At 45.7% G+C, this 18,252-nt stretch overlaps 2 protein-coding genes across 2 annotated transcripts in view; both read right to left on the minus strand.

The window, feature by feature from the left end:
• The window catches only part of galt (galactose-1-phosphate uridylyltransferase), a 128,873-nt gene that overhangs the window by 5,564 nt on the left and 105,057 nt on the right, over positions 1–18,252 (minus strand). The window contains exon 8 of the mRNA XM_055861383.1: positions 17,468–17,551. Within this exon, the coding sequence (XP_055717358.1) occupies positions 17,468–17,551 (84 nt within the window). The remainder of the gene's footprint in view (positions 1–17,467; positions 17,552–18,252) is intronic.
• Positions 10,981–15,527, minus strand: LOC129810632 (T-box transcription factor TBX6-like). The gene is made up of 2 exons (XM_055861338.1): positions 11,618–15,527; positions 10,981–11,205 (listed from the first exon to the last, which is right to left on the minus strand). The coding sequence occupies exons 1-2, from the start codon at positions 13,235–13,237 to the stop codon at positions 11,077–11,079; spliced, it is 1,749 nt and encodes a 582-aa protein (XP_055717313.1). The 5' UTR covers positions 13,238–15,527; the 3' UTR covers positions 10,981–11,076.

Consider the following 18,252-nt stretch of genomic DNA (forward strand, 5'->3'; position numbering starts at 1 on the left):
TTAGTGAAGACTAGCAAGTCTCTACTGTAGACTACTGGCTTAGTGAAGACTAGCAGGTCTCTACTGTAGACTACAGGCTTAGTGAAGACTAGCAAGTCTCTACTGTAGACTACTGGCTTAGTGAAGACTAGCAGGTCTCTACTGTAGACTACAGGCTTAGTGAAGACTAGCAGGTCTCTACTGTAGACTACAGGCTTAGTGAAGACTAGCAGGTCTCTACTGTAGACTACTGGCTTAGTGAAGACTAGCAGGTCTCTACTGTAGACTACTGGCTTAGTGAAGACTAGCAAGTCTCTACTGTGGACTACTGGCTTAGTGAAGACTAGCAAGTCTCTACTGTAGACTACTGGCTTAGTGAAGACTAGCAGGTCTCTACTGTAGACTACAGGCTTAGAGAAGACTAGCAGGTCTCTACTGTAGACTACTGGCTTAGTGAAGACCAGCAGGTCTCTACTGTAGACTACTGGCTTAGTGAAGACAAGCAGATCTAGACTACAGGCTTATAGAAGACTAGCAGGTCTCTACTGTAGACTACAGGCTTAGAGAAGACTAGCAGGTCTCTACTGTAGACTACAGGCTTAGTGAAGACAAGCAGATCTAGACTACAGGCTTAGTGAAGACTAGCAGGTCTCTACTGTAGACTACTGGCTTAGTGAAGACTAGCAGGTCTCTACTGTAGACTACAGGCTTAGAGAAGACTAGCAGGTCTCTACTGTAGACTACAGGCTTAGAGAAGACTAGCAGGTCTCTACTGTAGACTACTGGCTTAGTGAAGACTAGCAGGTCTCTACTGTAGACTACTGGCTTAGTGAAGACTAGCAGGTCTCTACTGTAGACTACTGGCTTAGTGAAGACTAGCAGGTCTCTACTGTAGACTACAGGCTTAGAGAAGACTAGCAGGTCTCTACTGTAGACTACTGGCTTAGTGAAGACAAGCAGGTCTCTACTGTAGACTACTGGCTTAGTGAAGACAAGCAGATCTAGACTACAGGCTTAGTGAAGACTAGCAGGTCTCTACTGTAGATTACTGGCTTAGTGAAGACTAGCAAGTCTCTACTGTAGACTACTGGCTTAGTGAAGACTAGCAGGTCTCTACTGTAGACTACAGGCTTAGTGAAGACTAGCAAGTCTCTACTGTAGACTACTGGCTTAGTGAAGACTAGCAGGTCTCTACTGTAGACTACAGGCTTAGTGAAGACTAGCAAGTCTCTACTGTAGACTACTGGCTTAGTGAAGACTAGCAAGTCTCTACTGTAGACTACTGGCTTAGTGAAGACTAGCAGGTCTCTACTGTAGACTACAGGCTTAGTGAAGACAAGCAGATCTAGACTACAGGCTTAGTGAAGACTAGCAGGTCTCTACTGTAGACTACAGGCTTAGTGAAGACCAGCAGGTCTCTACTGTAGACTACAGGCTTAGTGAAGACTAGCAGGTCTCTACTGTAGACTACAGGCTTAGTGAAGACTAGCAGGTCTCTACTGTAGACTAATGGCTTAGTGAAGACCAATAGGTCTCTACTGTAGACTACTGGCTTAGTGAAGACTAGCAGGTCTCTACTGTAGACTACAGGCTTAGTGAAGACAAGCAGGTCTCTACTGTAGACTACAGGCTTAGTAAAGACTAGCAAGTCTCTACTGTAGACTACAGGCTTAGTGAAGACTAGCAGGTCTCTACTGTAGACTACTGGCTTAGTGAAGACTAGCAGGTCTCTACTGTAGACCACAGGCTTAGTGAAGACCAGCAGGTCTCTACTGTAGACTACTGGCTTAGTGAAGACCAGCAGGTCTCTACTGTAGACTACAAGCTTAGTGAAGACTAGCAGGTCTCTACTGTAGACTACAGGCTTAGTGAAGACTAGCAGGTATCTACTGTAGACCACAGGCTTAGTGAAGACTAGCAGGTCTCTACTGTAGACTACAGGCTTAGAGAAGACTAGCAGGTCTCTACTGTAGACTACAGGCTTTGTGAAGACTAGCAGGTCTCTACTGTAGACTACTGGCTTAGTGAAGACTAGCAGGTCTCTACTGTAGACTACAGGCTTAGTGAAGACTAGCAGGTCTCTACTGTAGACTACAGGCTTAGTGAATACTAGCAGGAGTCTAGACTACAGGCTTTGTGAAGACTAGCAGGTCTCTACTGTAGACGACTGGCTTAGTGAAGACTAGCAGGTCTCTACTGTAGACTACAGGCTTAGAGAAGACTAGCGGGTCTCTACTGTAGACTACAGGCTTAGAGAAGACTAGCAGGTCTCTACTGTAGACTACTGGCTTAGTGAAGACTAGCAGGTCTCTACTGTAGACTACAGGCTTAGTGAAGACCAGCAGGTCTCTACTGTAGACTACAGGCTTAGAGAAGACTAGCAGGTCTCTACTGTAGACTACTGACTTAGTGAAGACTAGCAGGTCTCTACTGTAGACTACAGGCTTAGAGAAGACTAGCAGGTCTCTACTGTAGACTACAGGCTTAGAGAAGACTAGCAGGTCTCTACTGTAGACTACAGGCTTAGAGAAGACTAGCAGGTCTCTACTGTAGACTACAGGCTTAGAGAAGACTAGCAGGTCTCTACTGTAGACTACAGGCTTAGTGAAGACTAGCAGGTCTCTACTGTAGACTACAGGCTTAGTGAAGACAAGCAGATCTAGACTACAGGCTTAGTGAAGACCAGCAGGTCTCTACTGTAGACTACAGGCTTAGTGAAGACCAGCAGGTCTCTACTGTAGACTACTGGCTTAGTGAAGACTAGCAGGTCTCTACTGTAGACTACAGGCTTAGAGAAGACTAGCAGGTCTCTACTGTAGACTACTGGCTTAGTGAAGACTAGCAGGTCTCTACTGTAGACTACAGGCTTAGAGAAGACTAGCAGGTCTCTACTGTAGACTACAGGCTTAGAGAAGACTAGCAGGTCTCTACTGTAGACTACAGGCTTAGTGAAGACTAGCAGGTCTCTACTGTAGACTACAGGCTTAGTGAAGACCAGCAGGTCTCTACTGTAGACTACTGGCTTAGTGAAGACTAGCAGGTCTCTACTGTAGACTACAGGCTTAGAGAAGACTAGCAGGTCTCTACTGTAGACTACTAGCTTAGAGAAGACTAGCAGGTCTCTACTGTAGACTACAGGCTTAGAGAAGACTAGCAGGTCTCTACTGTAGACTACAGGCTTAGAGAAGACCAGCAGGTCTCTACTGTAGACTACAGGCTTAGAGAAGACCAGCAGGACGTGTAGTGTGGACGTATGGACCCGCTAGCCTCTCTCCCTCCATGCACCATAAAGGCGCCTGCTGAAGGAAGGTTCCTTCATGGTAAATATGAACATATTAAGTTCTAAAAGGCTGTGAGAACCAGAGGTTTGGCTAAGCTCCCAATCCCTGTAAGCTCCTCTCCTATCCCCATATAATGAATGAATGAACAGCGTATCATGCTAGTTAAATCACATTCATCCTGTCTCCTCCGCCCTCCCCTCCTCACCTCACCCCTCCTCTATTCTACAGTGCTATTCATTTCCTCTGTTACATTCAGGACATTCATGCTAAACTCTGTTAAACTCTACTCTGGACACGTCTACTCTCTAGATGTCTGAGGGTTTAAGACCATCTATAAATGCTGTTGGTCCTAGACTATGGGTTTGGGCCAGACACCCCCTTATCCTCGTCCTCAGAGTAGCTCAAGCGTCTCTTGCCATGTAACTCTCTATGTCAGTGTGATAATGACAGCCCTGCCAAATAAAGGTAACGACAGCCCTGGCAAATAAAGGTAATGACAGCCCTGGCAAACAAAGGTAATGACAGCCCTGGCAAATAAAGGTAATGACAGCCCTGGCAAATAAAGGTAATGACAGCCCTGGCAAATAACGGTAATGACAGCCCTGGCAAATACAGGTAATGACAGCCCTGGCAAATAAAGGTACTGACAGCCCTGGCAAATAAAGGTACTGACAGCCCTGGCAAATAAAGGTACTGACAGCCCTGGCAAATAAAGGTAATGACAGCCCTGGCAAATAAAGGTAATGACAGCCCTGGCAAATAAAGGTAATGACAGCCCTGGCAAATAAAGGTAATGACATCCCTGGCAAATAAAGGTAATGACAGCCCTGGCAAATAAAGGTACTGACAGCCCTGGCAAATAAAGGTAATGACAGCCCTGGCAAATAAAGGTATGTCATGTGACAGCCCTGTGGAGGTGACTTCACTATCTCTCCTTTAAACAAAACTAATTAAGGACTAAAGACCCGCCTGGCCGTAGCCACGGTAACGACACCCTGCTCGTTAAGCAGTTAAGCCACAGGCGAGACGGACCCGTGTTAATTGACACATGGGAAATGAACCAACAACTCAATGCTGTTGACACCATCACCGATACACAGACACAACATTACTGACTCACCTTAACAGTGAGAAAACATCCATACCATCTGAAATGTGTCCTCTGATGGAACAAAGTGATTATTTGTGACCAGATCAATTACCATCTACATGCATATAAGCTGACCAGTTGACTTGTGGGTAGGAGTTCTGACCTGTGGATAGGAGTTCTGACCAGTTGACTTGTGGATAGGAGTTCTGACCAGTTGACTTGTGGGTAGGAGTTCTGACCAGTTGACCTGTGGATAGGAGTTCTGACCAGTTGACCAGTTGACCTGTGGATAGGAGATCTGACCAGTTGACTTGTGGATAGGAGTTCTGACCAGTTGACTTGTGGATAGGAGTTCTGACCAGTTGACCAGTTGACTTGTGGATAGGAGTTCTGACCAGTTGACTTGTGGATAGGAGTTCTGACCAGTTGACCAGTTGACCTGTGGATAGGAGTTCTGACCAGTTGACTTGTGGGTAGGAGTTCTGACCAGTTGACTTGTGGATAGGAGTTCTGACCAGTTGACTTGTGGGTAGGAGTTCTGACCAGTTGACCTGTGGATAGGAGTTCTGACCAGTTGACTTGTGGATAGGAGTTCTGACCAGTTGACTTGTGGATAGGAGTTCTGACCAGTTGACTTGTGGGTAGGAGTTCTGACCAGTTGACTTGTGGGTAGGAGTTCTGACCAGTTGACTTGTGGGTAGGAGTTCTGACCAGTTGACTTGTGGATAGGAGTTCTGACCAGTTGACTTGTGGATAGGAGTTCTGACCAGTTGACCTGTGGATAGGAGTTCTGACCAGTTGACTTGTGGATAGGAGTTCTGACCAGTTGACTTGTGGATAGGAGTTCTGACCAGTTGACCTGTGGATAGGAGATTTGACCAGTTGACCTGTGGACTTGTGGATAGGAGTTCTGACCAGTTGACCTGTGGATAGGAGTTCTGACCAGTTGACCAGTTGACTTGTGGATAGGACTTCTGACCAGTTGACCAGTTGACTTGTGGGTAGGACTTCTGACCATTTGACTTGTGGATAGGAGTTCTGACCAGTTGACTTGTGGATAGGAGTTCTGACCAGTTGACCTGTGGATAGGAGTTCTGACCAGATGACCTGTGGATAGGAGTTCTGACCAGTTGACCAGTTGACTTGTGGATAGGAGTTCTGACCAGTTGACTTGTGGGTAGGAGTTCTGACCAGTTGACTTGTGGATAGGAGTTCTGACCAGTTGATAGGAGTTCTGACCAGTTGACTTGTGGGTTGGAGTTCTGACCAGTTGACTTGTGGATAGGAGTTCTGACCAGTTGATAGGAGTTCTGACCAGTTGACTTGTGGGTTGGAGTTCTGACCAGTTGACTTGTGGATAGGAGTTCTGACCAGTTGACTTGTGGGTAGGAGTTCTGACCAGTTGACTTGTGGATAGGAGTTCTGACCAGTTGACTTGTGGATAGGAGTTCTGACCAGTTGACTTGTGGATAGGAGTTCTGACCAGTTGACCTGTGGATAGGAGTTCTGACCAGTTGACCTGTGGATAGGAGTTCTGACCAGTTGACCTGTGGATAGGAGTTCTGACCAGTTGACTTGTGGATAGGAGTTCTGACCAGTTGACCCGTGGGTAGGAGTTCTGACCAGTTGACCAGTTGACTTGTGGATAGGAGTTCTGACCAGTTGACTTGTGGATAGGAGTTCTGACCAGTTGATAGGAGTTCTGACCAGTTGACCTGTGGATAGGAGTTCTGACCAGTTGACTTGTGGGTAGGAGTTCTGACCAGTTGACTTGTGGGTAGGAGTTCTGACCAGTTGATAGGAGTTCTGACCAGTTGACCTGTGGATAGGAGTTCTGACCAGTTGACTTGTGGGTAGGAGTTCTGACCAGTTGACTTGTGGATAGGAGTTCTGACCAGTTGACTTGTGGACAGGAGTTCTGACCAGTTGACCAGTTGACTTGTGGGTAGGAGTTCTGACCAGTTGACTTGTGGATAGGAGTTCTGACCAGTTGACTTGTGGACAGGAGTTCTGACCAGTTGACCAGTTAACTTGTGGGTAGGAGTTCTGACCAGTTGACTTGTGGATAGGAGTTCTGACCAGTTGACTTGTGGATATGAGTTCTGACCAGTTGACTTGTGGATAGGAGTTCTGACCAGTTGACTTGTGGATAGGAGTTCTGACCAGTTGACTTGTGGGTAGGAGTTCTGACCAGTTGACTTGTGGGTAGGAGTTCTGACCAGTTGACTTGTGGATAGGAGTTCTGACCAGTTGACTTGTGGATAGGAGTTCTGACCAGTTGACTTGTGGATAGGAGTTCTGACCAGTTGACTTGTGGATAGGAGTTCTGACCAGTTGACTTGTGGATATGAGTTCTGACCAGTTGACCTGTGGATAGGAGTTCTGACCAGTTGACTTGTGGATAGGAGTTCTGACCAGTTGACTTGTGGATATGAGTTCTGACCAGTTGACCTGTGGATAGGAGTTCTGACCAGTTGACTTGTGGATAGGAGTTCTGACCAGTTGACTTGTGGATAGGAGTTCTGACCAGTTGACCTGTGGATAGGAGATTTGACCAGTTGACTTGTGGATAGGAGTTCTGACCAGTTGACCTGTGGATAGGAGTTCTGACCAGTTGACCAGTTGACTTGTGGATAGGAGTTCTGACCAGTTGACTTGTGGATAGGAGTTCTGACCAGTTGACCTGTGGATAGGAGTTCTGACCAGTTGACTTGTGGGTAGGAGTTCTGACCAGTTGACTTGTGGATAGGAGTTCTGACCAGTTGATAGGAGTTCTGACCAGTTGACTTGTGGGTTGGAGTTCTGACCAGTTGACTTGTGGATAGGAGTTCTGACCAGTTGACTTGTGGGTAGGAGTTCTGACCAGTTGACTTGTGGATAGGAGTTCTGACCAGTTGACTTGTGGATAGGAGTTCTGACCAGTTGACTTGTGGATAGGAGTTCTGACCAGTTGACCCGTGGGTAGGAGTTCTGACCAGTTGACCAGTTGACTTGTGGATAGGAGTTCTGACCAGTTGATAGGAGTTCTGACCAGTTGACCTGTGGATAGGAGTTCTGACCAGTTGACTTGTGGGTAGGAGTTCTGACCAGTTGACTTGTGGGTAGGAGTTCTGACCAGTTGATAGGAGTTCTGACCAGTTGACCTGTGGATAGGAGTTCTGACCAGTTGACTTGTGGGTAGGAGTTCTGACCAGTTGACTTGTGGGTAGGAGTTCTGACCAGTTGACTTGTGGATAGGAGTTCTGACCAGTTGACCTGTGGATAGGAGTTCTGACCAGTTGACTTGTGGATAGGAGTTCTGACCAGTTGACTTGTGGATAGGAGTTCTGACCAGTTGACTTGTGGATATGAGTTCTGACCAGTTGACTTGTGGATAGGAGTTCTGACCAGTTGACTTGTGGATAGGAGTTCTGACCAGTTGACTTGTGGATAGGAGTTCTGACCAGTTGACTTGTGGGTAGGAGTTCTGACCAGTTGACTTGTGGATAGGAGTTCTGACCAGTTGACTTGTGGATAGGAGTTCTGACCAGTTGACTTGTGGGTAGGAGTTCTGACCAGTTGACTTGTGGATAGGAGTTCTGACCAGTTGACTTGTGGATAGGAGTTCTGACCAGTTGACTTGTGGATAGGAGTTCTGACCAGTTGACTTGTGGATAGAAGTTCTGACCAGTTGACCAGTTGACCTGTGGATAGGAGTTCTGACCAGTTGACTTGTGGATAGGAGTTCTGACCAGTTGACCTGTGGGTAGGAGTTCTGACCAGTTGACCTGTGGGTAGGAGTTCTGACCAGATGACTTGTGGGTAGGAGTTCTGACCAGTTGACTTGTGGATAGGAGTTCTGACCAGTTGACCTGTTGACTTGTGGATAGGAGTTCTGACCAGTTGACCTGTTGACTTGTGGATAGGAGTTCTGACCAGTTGACCAGTTGACTTGTGGATAGGAGTTCTGACCAGTTGACTTGTGGATAGGAGTTCTGACCAGTTGACCAGTTGACCTGTGGATAGGGGTTCTGACTAGTTGACTTGTGGATAGGAGTTCTGACCAGATGACTTATGGGTAGGAGTTCTGACCAGTTGACTTGTGGATAGGAGTTCTGACCAGTTGACCTGTGGATAGGAGTTCTGACCAGTTGACCAGTTGACCTGTGGATAGGAGTTCTGACCAGTTGACCAGTTGACTTGTGGATATGAGTTCTGACCAGTTGACTTGTGGATAGGAGTTCTGACCAGTTGACTTGTGGGTAGGAGTTCTGACCAGTTGACTTGTGGATAGGAGTTCTGACCAGTTGACTTGTGGATAGGAGTTCTGACCAGTTGACTTGTGGATAGGAGTTCTGACCAGTTGACCTGTGGATAGGAGTTCTGACCAGTTGACTTGTGGATAGGAGTTCTGACCAGTTGACCTGTGGATAGGAGATTTGACCAGTTGACCTGTGGACTTGTGGATAGGAGTTCTGACCAGTTGACCTGTGGATAGGAGTTCTGACCAGTTGACCAGTTGACTTGTGGATAGGACTTCTGACCATTTGACTTGTGGATAGGAGTTCTGACCAGTTGACTTGTGGATAGGAGTTCTGACCAGTTGACTTGTGGATATGAGTTCTGACCAGTTGACTTGTGGATAGGAGTTCTGACCAGTTGACTTGTGGATAGGAGTTCTGACCAGTTGACTTGTGGATAGGAGTTCTGACCAGTTGACTTGTGGATAGGAGTTCTGACCAGTTGACTTGTGGGTAGGAGTTCTGACCAGTTGACTTGTGGATAGGAGTTCTGACCAGTTGACTTGTGGATAGGAGTTCTGACCAGTTGACTTGTGGGTAGGAGTTCTGACCAGTTGACTTGTGGATAGGAGTTCTGACCAGTTGACTTGTGGACAGGAGTTCTGACCAGTTGACTTGTGGATAGGAGTTCTGACCAGTTGACTTGTGGATAGGAGTTCTGACCAGTTGACCAGTTGACCTGTGGATAGGAGTTCTGACCAGTTGACTTGTGGATAGGAGTTCTGACCAGTTGACTTGTGGATAGGAGTTCTGACCAGTTGACTTGTGGATAGGAGTTCTGACCAGTTGACCTGTTGACTTGTGGATAGGAGTTCTGACCAGTTGACCTGTTGAATTGTGGATAGGAGTTCTGACCAGTTGACCAGTTGACTTGTGGATAGGAGTTCTGACCAGTTGACTTGTGGATAGGAGTTCTGACCAGTTGACCAGTTGACCTGTGGATAGGGGTTCTGACTAGTTGACTTGTGGATAGGAGTTCTGACCAGATGACTTATGGGTAGGAGTTCTGACCAGTTGACTTGTGGATAGGAGTTCTGACCAGTTGACCTGTGGATAGGAGTTCTGACCAGTTGACCTGTGGATAGGAGTTCTGACCAGATGACTTATGGGTAGGAGTTCTGACCAGTTGATAGGAGTTCTGACCAGTTGACCTGTGGATAGGAGTTCTGACCAGTTGACTTGTGGGAAGGAGTTCTGACCAGTTGACTTGTGGGTAGGAGTTCTGACCAGTTGACTTGTGGATAGGAGTTCTGACCAGTTGACCTGTGGATAGGGGTTCTGACTAGTTGACTTGTGGATAGGAGTTCTGACCAGATGACTTATGGGTAGGAGTTCTGACCAGTTGACTTGTGGATAGGAGTTCTGACCAGTTGACCTGTGGATAGGAGTTCTGACCAGTTGACCAGTTGACCTGTGGATAGGAGTTCTGACCAGTTGACCAGTTGACTTGTGGATATGAGTTCTGACCAGTTGACTTGTGGATAGGAGTTCTGACCAGTTGACTTGTGGGTAGGAGTTCTGACCAGTTGACTTGTGGATAGGAGTTCTGACCAGTTGACTTGTGGATAGGAGTTCTGACCAGTTGACTTGTGGATAGGAGTTCTGACCAGTTGACCTGTGGATAGGAGTTCTGACCAGTTGACTTGTGGATAGGAGTTCTGACCAGTTGACCTGTGGATAGGAGATTTGACCAGTTGACCTGTGGACTTGTGGATAGGAGTTCTGACCAGTTGACCTGTGGATAGGAGTTCTGACCAGTTGACCAGTTGACTTGTGGATAGGACTTCTGACCATTTGACTTGTGGATAGGAGTTCTGACCAGTTGACTTGTGGATAGGAGTTCTGACCAGTTGACTTGTGGATATGAGTTCTGACCAGTTGACTTGTGGATAGGAGTTCTGACCAGTTGACTTGTGGATAGGAGTTCTGACCAGTTGACTTGTGGATAGGAGTTCTGACCAGTTGACTTGTGGATAGGAGTTCTGACCAGTTGACTTGTGGGTAGGAGTTCTGACCAGTTGACTTGTGGATAGGAGTTCTGACCAGTTGACTTGTGGATAGGAGTTCTGACCAGTTGACTTGTGGACAGGAGTTCTGACCAGTTGACTTGTGGATAGGAGTTCTGACCAGTTGACTTGTGGATAGGAGTTCTGACCAGTTGACCAGTTGACCTGTGGATAGGAGTTCTGACCAGTTGACTTGTGGATAGGAGTTCTGACCAGTTGACTTGTGGATAGGAGTTCTGACCAGTTGACTTGTGGATAGGAGTTCTGACCAGTTGACCTGTTGACTTGTGGATAGGAGTTCTGACCAGTTGACCTGTTGAATTGTGGATAGGAGTTCTGACCAGTTGACCAGTTGACTTGTGGATAGGAGTTCTGACCAGTTGACTTGTGGATAGGAGTTCTGACCAGTTGACCAGTTGACCTGTGGATAGGGGTTCTGACTAGTTGACTTGTGGATAGGAGTTCTGACCAGATGACTTATGGGTAGGAGTTCTGACCAGTTGACTTGTGGATAGGAGTTCTGACCAGTTGACCTGTGGATAGGAGTTCTGACCAGTTGACCAGTTGACCTGTGGATAGGAGTTCTGACCAGTTGACCAGTTGACTTGTGGATAGGAGTTCTGACCAGTTGACTTGTGGATAGGAGTTCTGACCAGTTGACCAGTTGACCTGTGGATAGGAGTTCTGACCAGTTGACCAGCTGACTTGTGGATAGGAGTTCTGACCAGTTGACCAGCTGACTTGTGGATAGGAGTTCTGACCAGTTGACTTGTGGATAGGAGTTCTGACCAGTTGACTTGTGGATAGGAGTTCTGACCAGTTGACCAGTTGACCAGTGGATAGGAGTTCTGACCAGTTGACTTGTGGATAGGAGTTCTGACCAGTTGACCTGTGGATAGGAGTTCTGACCAGTTGACCAGCTGACTTGTGGATAGGAGTTCTGACCAGTTGACTTGTGGATAGGAGTTCTGACCAGTTGACCTGTGGATAGGAGTTCTGACCAGTTGACTTGTGGGTAGGAGTTCTGACCAGTTGACCAGTTGACTTGTGGATAGGAGTTCTGACCAGTTGACTTGTGGATAGGAGTTCTGACCAGTTGACTTGTGGGTAGGAGTTCTGACCAGTTGACTTGTGGGTAGGAGTTCTGACCAGTTGACTTGTGGGTAGGAGTTCTGACCAGTTGACTTGTGGGTAGGAGTTCTGACCAGTTGACTTGTGGATAGGAGTTCTGACCAGTTGACTTGTGGGTAGGAGTTCTGACCAGTTGACTTGTGGGTAGGAGTTCTGACCAGTTGACTTGTGGGTAGGAGTTCTGACCAGTTGACTTGTGGGTAGGAGTTCTGACCAGTTGACCAGTTGACTTGTGGATAGGAGTTCTGACCAGTTGACTTGTGGATAGGAGTTCTGACCAGTTGACTTGTGGATAGGAGTTCTGACCAGTTGACTTGTGGGTAGGAGTTCTGACCAGTTGACTTGTGGGTAGGAGTTCTGACCAGTTGACTTGTGGGTAGGAGTTCTGACCAGTTGACTTGTGGGTAGGAGTTCTGACCAGTTGACTTGTGGGTAGGAGTTCTGACCAGTTGACTTGTGGGTAGGAGTTCTGACCAGTTGACTTGTGGGTAGGAGTTCTGACCAGTTGACTTGTGGGTAGGAGTTCTGACCAGTTGACCAGTTGACTTGTGGATAGGAGTTCTGACCAGTTGACTTGTGGATAGGAGTTCTGACCAGTTGACTTGTGGATAGGAGTTCTGACCAGTTGACTTGTGGGTAGGAGTTCTGACCAGTTGACTTGTGGGTAGGAGTTCTGACCAGTTGACTTGTGGATAGGAGTTCTGACCAGTTGACTTGTGGATAGGAGTTCTGACCAGTTGACTTGTGGATAGGGGTTCTGACCAGTTGACTTGTGGGTAGGAGTTCTGACCAGTTGACTTGTGGGTAGGAGTTCTGACCAGTTGACTTGTGGGTAGGAGTTCTGACCAGTTGACTTGTGGGTAGGAGTTCTGACCAGTTGACTTGTGGGTAGCAGTTCTGACCAGTTGACTTGTGGGTAGGAGTTCTGACCAGTTGACCAGTTGACTTGTGGATAGGAGTTCTGACCAGTTGACTTGTGGATAGGAGTTCTGACCAGTTGACTTGTGGGTAGGAGTTCTGACCAGTTGACTTGTGGGTAGGAGTTCTGACCAGTTGACTTGTGGGTAGGAGTTCTGACCAGTTGACTTGTGGGTAGGAGTTCTGACCAGTTGACTTGTGGGTAGGAGTTCTGACCAGTTGACTTGTGGGTAGGAGTTCTGACCAGTTGACTTGTGGGTAGGAGTTCTGACCAGTTGACCAGTTGACTTGTGGATAGGAGTTCTGACCAGTTGACTTGTGGATAGGAGTTCTGACCAGTTGACTTGTGGGTAGGAGTTCTGACCAGTTGACTTGTGGGTAGGAGTTCTGACCAGTTGACTTGTGGATAGGAGTTCTGACCAGTTGACCAGTTGACTTGTGGATAGGAGTTCTGACCAGTTGACCAGTTGACTTGTGGATAGGAGCTGAACCACCACTCTCTGGATCAGAGCTCTGTCTCTTTGCCTGTTGTGTCCTGCACACAGCCGGCATCTCAACAGCCCTCTTCTCAGGTGAGTTCTGTGTTTCTGGCCTCACAATCTGCTTTGAGACACGGCAGAGGACGGATCATTATGGCTATTGTGATATAGAGTTCGATGGTACCTGTACCTGGGGCAAAGACTTTGTGTTGTCCTGGGTCAAAGTTCAGGTTACCAGGTTCACCAGGTTGCTTCCTGAGGCTGTGAGTCAGTCACCGGGGGGGCTGATAGTGTCATGGTTGATTTGGGGTCAAAGTTCAGGATATCACCAGGTTGCTTCCTGAGGCTGTGAGTCAGTCACCTGGGGGCTGATACTGTCATGGTTCATGTGGGGTCAAAGTTCAGGATATCACCAGGTTGCTTCCTGAGGCTGTGAGTCAGTCACCTGGGGGCTGATACTGTCATGGTTCATGTGGGGTCAAAGTTCAGGATATCACCAGGTTGCTTCCTGAGGCTGTGAGTCAGTCACCGGGGGGGCTGATAGTGTCATGGTTGATTTGGGGTCAAAGTTCAGGATATCACCAGGTTGCTTCCTGAGGCTGTGAGTCAGTCACCTGGGGGCTGATAGTGTCATGGTTCATGTGGGGTCAAAGTTCAGGATATCACCAGGTTGCTTCCTGAGGCTGTGAGTCAGTCACCTGGGGGCTGATACTGTCATGGTTCATGTGGGGTCAAAGTTCAGGATATCACCAGGTTGCTTCCTGAGGCTGTGAGTCAGTCACCTGGGGGCTGATACTGTCATGGTTCATGTGGGGTCAAAGTTCAGGATATCACCAGGCTGCTTCCTGAGGCTGTGAGTCAGTCACCGGGGGGGCTGATAGTGTCATGGTTGATTTGGGGTCAAAGTTCAGGATATCACCAGGTTGCTTCCTGAGGCTGTGAGTCAGTCACCTGGGGGCTGATAGTGTCATGGTTCATGTGGGGTCAAAGTTCAGGATATCACCAGGTTGCTTCCTGAGGCTGTGAGTCAGTCACCTGGGGGCTGATACTGTCATGGTTCATGTGGGGTTAAAGTTCAGGATATCACCAGGTTGCTTCCTGAGGCTGTGAGTCAGTCACCTGGGGGCTGATACTGTCATGGTTCATGTGGGGTCAAAGTTCAGGATATCACCAGGTTGCTTCCTGAGGCTGTGAGTCAGTCACCTGGGGGCTGATACTGTCATGGTTCATGTGGGGTCAAAGTTCAGGATATCACCAGGTTGCTTCCTGAGGCTGTGAGTCAGTCACAAGGGGCTGATAGTGTCATGGTTCATGTGGGGTCAAATCACATGATGAAGTGCAGCTCAGAACAGCAGAAGATGGATATTAAAGAACTGATTGGGTCTCTACTCGACACCAACAAACACGCCATAATGTCTGGCCCTCTGCCCTCCCTAAATCGTGGCATTGAACGTTTCAGCAGACTTTTATCCCTCCATAACTGGTCAAGAGACTATGCAGCTCTGTGGGTATAACATTTACTGACAATTTTGATACCTTCAGGAAACAAAGCTCGTATTATAAGGATGATGGGATCCACACAAATCATCCTGGATCCTTTCACAGCATTATAAGGCTCCGTTGAGACAATGACTTATCAATGACCCGAGCTCAGCTCAGCTAATCCCTACCATTATAAGGCTGCGTTGAGACAAAGCCTTATCAATGACCCGAGCTCAGCTCAGTTAATCCCTACCATTGTGTCACTGAGTTGTCATAATGCTAATTGGCAAGATTAGCAAATTTAGGCATGATAGCATACAGTAGGATGATAGTAGATAGATGGTCTACAGTAGGATGATAGTAGATATACGGCCTACAGTAGGATGATATTAGATATATGGTCTACAGTAGGATGATAGTAGATATACAGCCTACAGTAGGATGATAGTAGATAGACAGCCTACAGTAGGATGATAGTAGATATACGGCCTACAGTAGGATGATAGTAGATAGACAGCCTACAGTAGGATGATAGTAGATATACAGTCTACAGTAGGATGATAGTAGATATACAGCCTACAGTAGGATTATAGTAGATATACGCCTACAGTAGGATGATAGTAGACATACAGCCTACAGTAGGATGATAGTAGATAGATGGTCTACAGTAGGATGATAGTAGATATACAGCCTACAGTAGGATGATAGTAGATATACGGCCTACAGTAGGATGATAGTAGATATACAGCCTACAGTAGGATGATAGTAGATAGACAGCCTACAGTAGGATGATAGTAGATATACAGCCTACAGTAGGATGATAGTAGACATACAGCCTACAGTAGGATGATAGTAGATATATGTCTACAGTAGGATGATAGTAGACATACAGCCTACAGTAGGATGATAGTAGATAGATGGTCTACAGTAGGATGATAGTAGATATACAACCTACAGTAGATGATAGTAGATATACAGTCTACAGTAGGATGATAGTAGATAGATAGTCTACAGTAGGATGATATTAGATATACGGCCTACAGTAGGATGATAGTAGATAGATGGTCTACAGTAGGATGATAGTAGACATACAGCCTACAGTAGGATGATAGTAGACACACAGCCTACAGTAGGATGATAGTAGATATACAGCCTACATTAGGATGATAGTAGATATACAGCCTACAGTAGGATGATAGTAGACATACAGCCTACAGTAGGATGATAGTAGATATACAGTCTACAGTAGGATGATAGTAGACATACAGCCTACAGTAGGATGATAGTAGATATACAGCCTACAGTAGGATGATAGTAGATATACAGCCTACAGTAGGATGATAGTAGATATACAGCCTACAGTAGGATGATAGTAGATATACAGCCTACAGTAGGATGATAGTAGATATACGGCCTACAGTAGGATGATAGTAGATATACAGTCTACAGTAGGATGATAGTAGATATACAGTCTACAGTAGGATGATAGTAGATATACGGCCTACAGTAGGATGATAGTAGATATACAGTCTACAGTAGGATGATAGTAGATATACGGCCTACAGTAGGATGATAGTAGATATACGGCCTACAGTAGGATGATAGTAGATATACGGCCTACAGTAGGATGATAGTAGATATACGGCCTACAGTAGGATGATAGTAGATATACGGCCTACAGTAGGATGATAGTAGATATACGGCCTACAGTAGGATGATAGTAGATATACGGCCTACAGTAGGATGATAGTAGATATACAGCCTACAGTAGGATGATAGTAGATATACGGCCTACAGTAGGATGATAGTAGATATACGGCCTACAGTAGGATGATAGTAGATATACGGCCTACAGTAGGATGATAGTAGATATACGGCCTACAGTAGGATGATAGTAGATATACGGCCTACAGTAGGATGATAGTAGATATACGGCCTACAGTAGGATGATAGTAGATATACAGCCTACAGTAGGATGATAGTAGATATACGGCCTACAGTAGGATGATAGTAGATATACAGTCTACAGTAGGATGATAGTAGATATACAGTCTACAGTAGGATGATAGTAGATATACGGCCTACAGTAGGATAATAGTAGATATACAGTCTACAGTAGGATGATAGTAGATATACGGCCTACAGTAGGATGATAGTAGATATACGGCCTACAGTAGGATGATAGTAGATATACGGCCTACAGTAGGATGATAGTAGATATACGGCCTACAGTAGGATGATAGTAGATATACGGCCTACAGTAGGATGATAGTAGATATATGGCCTACAGTAGGATGATAGTAGATATACAGTACCGGTCAAAAGTTTTAGATCACCTTCTCATTCAAGGGTTTTTCTTTATTGTTACTGTTTTCTACATTGTAGAATAATAGTGAAGACAAACTAAGAAATAACACATATGGAATCATGTAGCAACGAAAAAAATGTTCAACAAATCAAAATATATTTTATATTTGAGATTCTTCAAAGTAGCCACAGTTTGCCTTGATGACAGCTTTGCACACTCTTGGCAAAAGCTGTATTTGTCAAAACAAAATTGCTTTTTAATTCTGTCATGGAAATACATGTATTTCCTATTACCAAGCAATTTACAGTTTCTACGTCTTTAGTTTTCCATGTGGTCCAATGTATCGGTGAATTTTGAAACCACTTAGCAACTACTGATGCACACATTTTCAAGAAGCAGGACAATTACCTCCAAGCAATTTGACAGCTGTTATAATCTATAATAAATAATAGCTGTCTTTGCCGGTATAATCTTGTTTCATCATATTGTTTCTGAGAGTTGTTTCTCTCTTACCGTGCCAGCCCATGGAGTAGGGGAAGGAGATCTGAAACAGGTTATCATATTTAGTCAAGAGTCTCTTCATAATGGAGGCCAGTCCTGGAATAGAAAGAGTTAGAAAGAGAGAGTTCAGACTAATATTCCTGTATCTATCTAGAACACAGTCATATACATAGTAGCACTTCCTATACTTCCTGTATCTATCTAGAACACATTCATATACATAGTAGCACTTCCTATACTTCCTGTATCTATCTAGAACACATTCATATACATAGTAGCACTTCCTATACTTCCTGTATCTATCTAGTACACAGTCATTACATAGTAGCACTTCCTATACTTCCTGTATCTATCTAGTACACAGTCATTACATAGTAGCACTTCCTATACTTCCTGTATCTATCTAGTACACAGTCATTACATAGTAGCACTTCCTATACTTCCTGTATCTATCTAGTACACAGTCATATACATAGTAGCACTTCCTATACTTCCTGTATCTATCTAGTACACAGTCATATACATAGTAGCACTTCCTATACTTCCTGTATCTATCTAGAACACATTCATATACATAGTAGCACTTCCTATACTTCCTGTATCTATCTAGTACACAGTCATTACATAGTAGCACTTCCTATACTTCCTGTATCTATCTAGTACACAGTCATTACATAGTAGCACTTCCTGTATCTATCTAGTACACAGTCATATACATAGTAGCACTTACTACACTTCCTGTATCTATCTAGTACACAGTCATATACATAGTAGCACTTCCTATACTTCCTGTATCT

This window comes from Salvelinus fontinalis, chromosome 2 (genome assembly GCF_029448725.1).
Source record: "Salvelinus fontinalis isolate EN_2023a chromosome 2, ASM2944872v1, whole genome shotgun sequence".
NCBI lineage: Eukaryota > Metazoa > Chordata > Actinopteri > Salmoniformes > Salmonidae > Salvelinus > Salvelinus fontinalis.